This window comes from Carlito syrichta, unplaced genomic scaffold, assembly GCF_000164805.1.
Source record: "Carlito syrichta isolate Samal-C Ts95f unplaced genomic scaffold, Tarsius_syrichta-2.0.1 Scaffold305386, whole genome shotgun sequence".
In the NCBI taxonomy this organism is placed as follows: Eukaryota; Metazoa; Chordata; class Mammalia; order Primates; family Tarsiidae; genus Carlito; species Carlito syrichta.
In genome coordinates this window covers 311,463-314,077 of record NW_007249482.1, presented here as the reverse complement: position 1 = coordinate 314,077, position 2,615 = coordinate 311,463, and the positions used below count along the sequence as shown (strand labels likewise).

General features: G+C 42.3%; 1 protein-coding gene and 1 pseudogene across 1 annotated transcript in view; one reads left to right on the top strand and one right to left on the bottom strand.

Annotated features, from left to right (window-relative positions):
* UTP11 (UTP11, small subunit processome component) overlaps positions 1-325 on the top strand; it is a 9,906-nt gene extending 9,581 nt beyond the window's left edge. The window contains exon 7 of the mRNA XM_008061657.1: positions 200-325. Coding sequence (XP_008059848.1) covers positions 200-325 — 126 coding nt within the window. The remainder of the gene's footprint in view (positions 1-199) is intronic.
* Positions 326-959: 634 nt separating this feature from the next.
* LOC103263995 lies at positions 960-1,842 on the bottom strand (annotated as a pseudogene).
* Between the last annotated feature and the right edge of the window lie 773 nt (positions 1,843-2,615).

Below are 2,615 nucleotides of genomic sequence, written 5' to 3'. Positions count from 1 at the left end.
GTCACCAGCTGTAAAGCAACTCGACCCCAGTGCCAAAGGGAGACAGCACTGATTGGTTAGAATTATTTCCTGGGTCAAGAGAGGTCAAATAAACAAAATGCTTTACAAAATAATTGAGCCCAAGTTGGATTCAGCCTGTCACCTCTTAAACCAAAAAAGGGTCATACAACACCTTGTCTCTTGTTGGCTATGATCATAGACTCGTAAACTTCTTTCTGGGAAGAGCATTTCCTCGGTGATTGGACAACCACTGGGCATGTCCCAGGGGATACCCCTTCAAGAGAGGCTTAAGAAGGGTCTCGGTGTTGTGCTTGGAGATTTTTAACAGACCTCCCTGACTACCTTCCAATGCCTTTGGGCCCCAAGTATCATAATATCGTCCAACAAGGTATAAAATCAGAATAATGTCATAACAGCATTATTTATACTAGCCAAAAAGTGTAAACAACCCAAATATTCATCAGCTGGCAAACGAGTAAACAAAATGTGATACAGCCACATAATGGAGTATTTTTCAGCCACAAAAAAAATGAAGTACCTGATACTTAATACAACATGGATGAAACTCAAAAATAGAAGCCAGTCACAATGCATGGTGTGTGATTCCATTCACATGAAGTGTCCAGAGTAGGCAAAGGGAGAGACAGAGAGCAGACTGATGGTTGCCTAGGGCTGGAGTAAGCAGGGACAGGGAATGACTGCTAACCTCTGTGGGGTTTCTTTCTGGGGTGATAAAAATGTTCTAGAATTCAAGAGTGGTGATGATTGCACAATTTTGTGAATGTAGTAAAAATTACTGAATTGTATACTTTAAAATAGTGAATTTTACATTATGTAAATTATCTCTCAATTCTGAGGGGGGAAAAATTCCCTGGGCTCTGAGAAACCTATTCTGAAACTCAGAATGAGTTAAGTAGCCTCCAGCGAGGTTCCTTCCCCTCTCACTAGAGTGGTCTTGGCTAATAGCTCTCCAAGCCCTGCTCACCTTGACATATACACTTCAGCCATGACAGGACACCCAAGACCCAAGCAAGATACAGTAAATTCAACAAAAATAAGGTTGCATTGCTTTTTAGACAGTTGATGAGCTACACAAAACTACATGATTTTAGTTCGTGGCATTATTTCAGTCTATTATTAGAATTTTAGCATTTGTTTATTTCTCAACATCTGAATTTTAGCCATTTAAAAAAATATTAGGTGGAAAATGTTTAAACTTGGCCGGGCTCGGTGGCTCAGCCCGTAATCCCACGCTTTGGGAGGCCGAGGTGAGTGAAATGCCTGAGCCCGCGGGTTTGAGACCCACCTGGGCAACTTGGTGAGACCTCATCTCTACAATAAATCAAAAATGAACCGGGCGTGGTAGCGCGTGCCTGGTAGTTCCAGCTACTTGGAAGGCTGAGGCGGAAGGATCGCCAGAGCCCAGCAGGTCGAGGCTGCGGTGGCTAGGAGTGGCCACCGCACTCCAGTCTGGGTGACAGAGTGAGACTCCAACTCAAAATAAATAAATAAATAAATAAAGTGGTAGCAGGTATGTAGGTCACCAAAGTATAAAACTTGTTTGGTGAGTCTTCATCCTCTACATTTTCTAGACAGCTGCACATGGATATGATACCTGATATTCCTTATTTCTTTGGCCCAGATAGCTTTGTTGAGCCTGGCATCAATGTGTACATCTGGAGTCCCCATCTCCTTAATGGCAAATTTTTGGATCTCTTTGAGTGCCCGAAGGGCATGCTCCTTGATGGGCTTGTGAATGCTGATGGTGTGTTCTTGGGTCAGTACCTCGTTGATGGCAGAATGACCCTTCTTCTTCTCTCTACCCTTTTTTATGGGTGCCATTCTGCTGGGCCCAAGTTGGGAAAGAAGCAATTTTTTGATTTTTATTGAGAAATGGGAGTCTTGCTATGTTGCCCAGGCTGATCTTGAGCTCCTGGGCTCAAATGATTCTCCCACTTTGGCCTCCCAAAGTGCTGAGATTACAAGTGTGAGCCACTGCACTCAGCTGGGTTCCTTGGTTTCTAAGATTGGAGGATGTGTGGTACAGTGGTTCTGGCCTCAGGATCTGGGTTTAAATCCGTTTTGACCCTGTGCTTTGTGCTTTTAATGCTTGGGACAGATGCCAACGTTTTTAAAATGCAGAGGAAGGAGGGGATACTGAAGATTAAAGGATTTATTATACTTTGATATTGAACCTTTAGCAGTGAATACACATATCAAAAGTTCTCTCATATCATGTACCTGTAACCAGAATTTTGTACTGACTTTTCCTTATGGTGATTTTCATCACTGTAACTGGGTTGTGCAGAAGACATGCTTTTCCTCAAAGCCTCTGGAGTTGAACTCTCACTTCTGACTGATTCATTGGAAAAAAAAAAAAAACGCTGTCAATGTGTTTCAGGCAGACAGCTGTTCTGTTTTGATTTGAATCATTTACACCGCATCAGTTTTGCTTCCAATGTTTAATTTCACAGCAGTTTTCTCTAGCTCAGAGGCAGCTAAACTTGCTTTAGTAATATAAATACCCCTAATTAGTTTGACTATATTGGGTAATCCCATAAATTTGACAGTCTGTGCACTAAAGTGAAAACAAAAGCTGTCTGAAACCACTGATG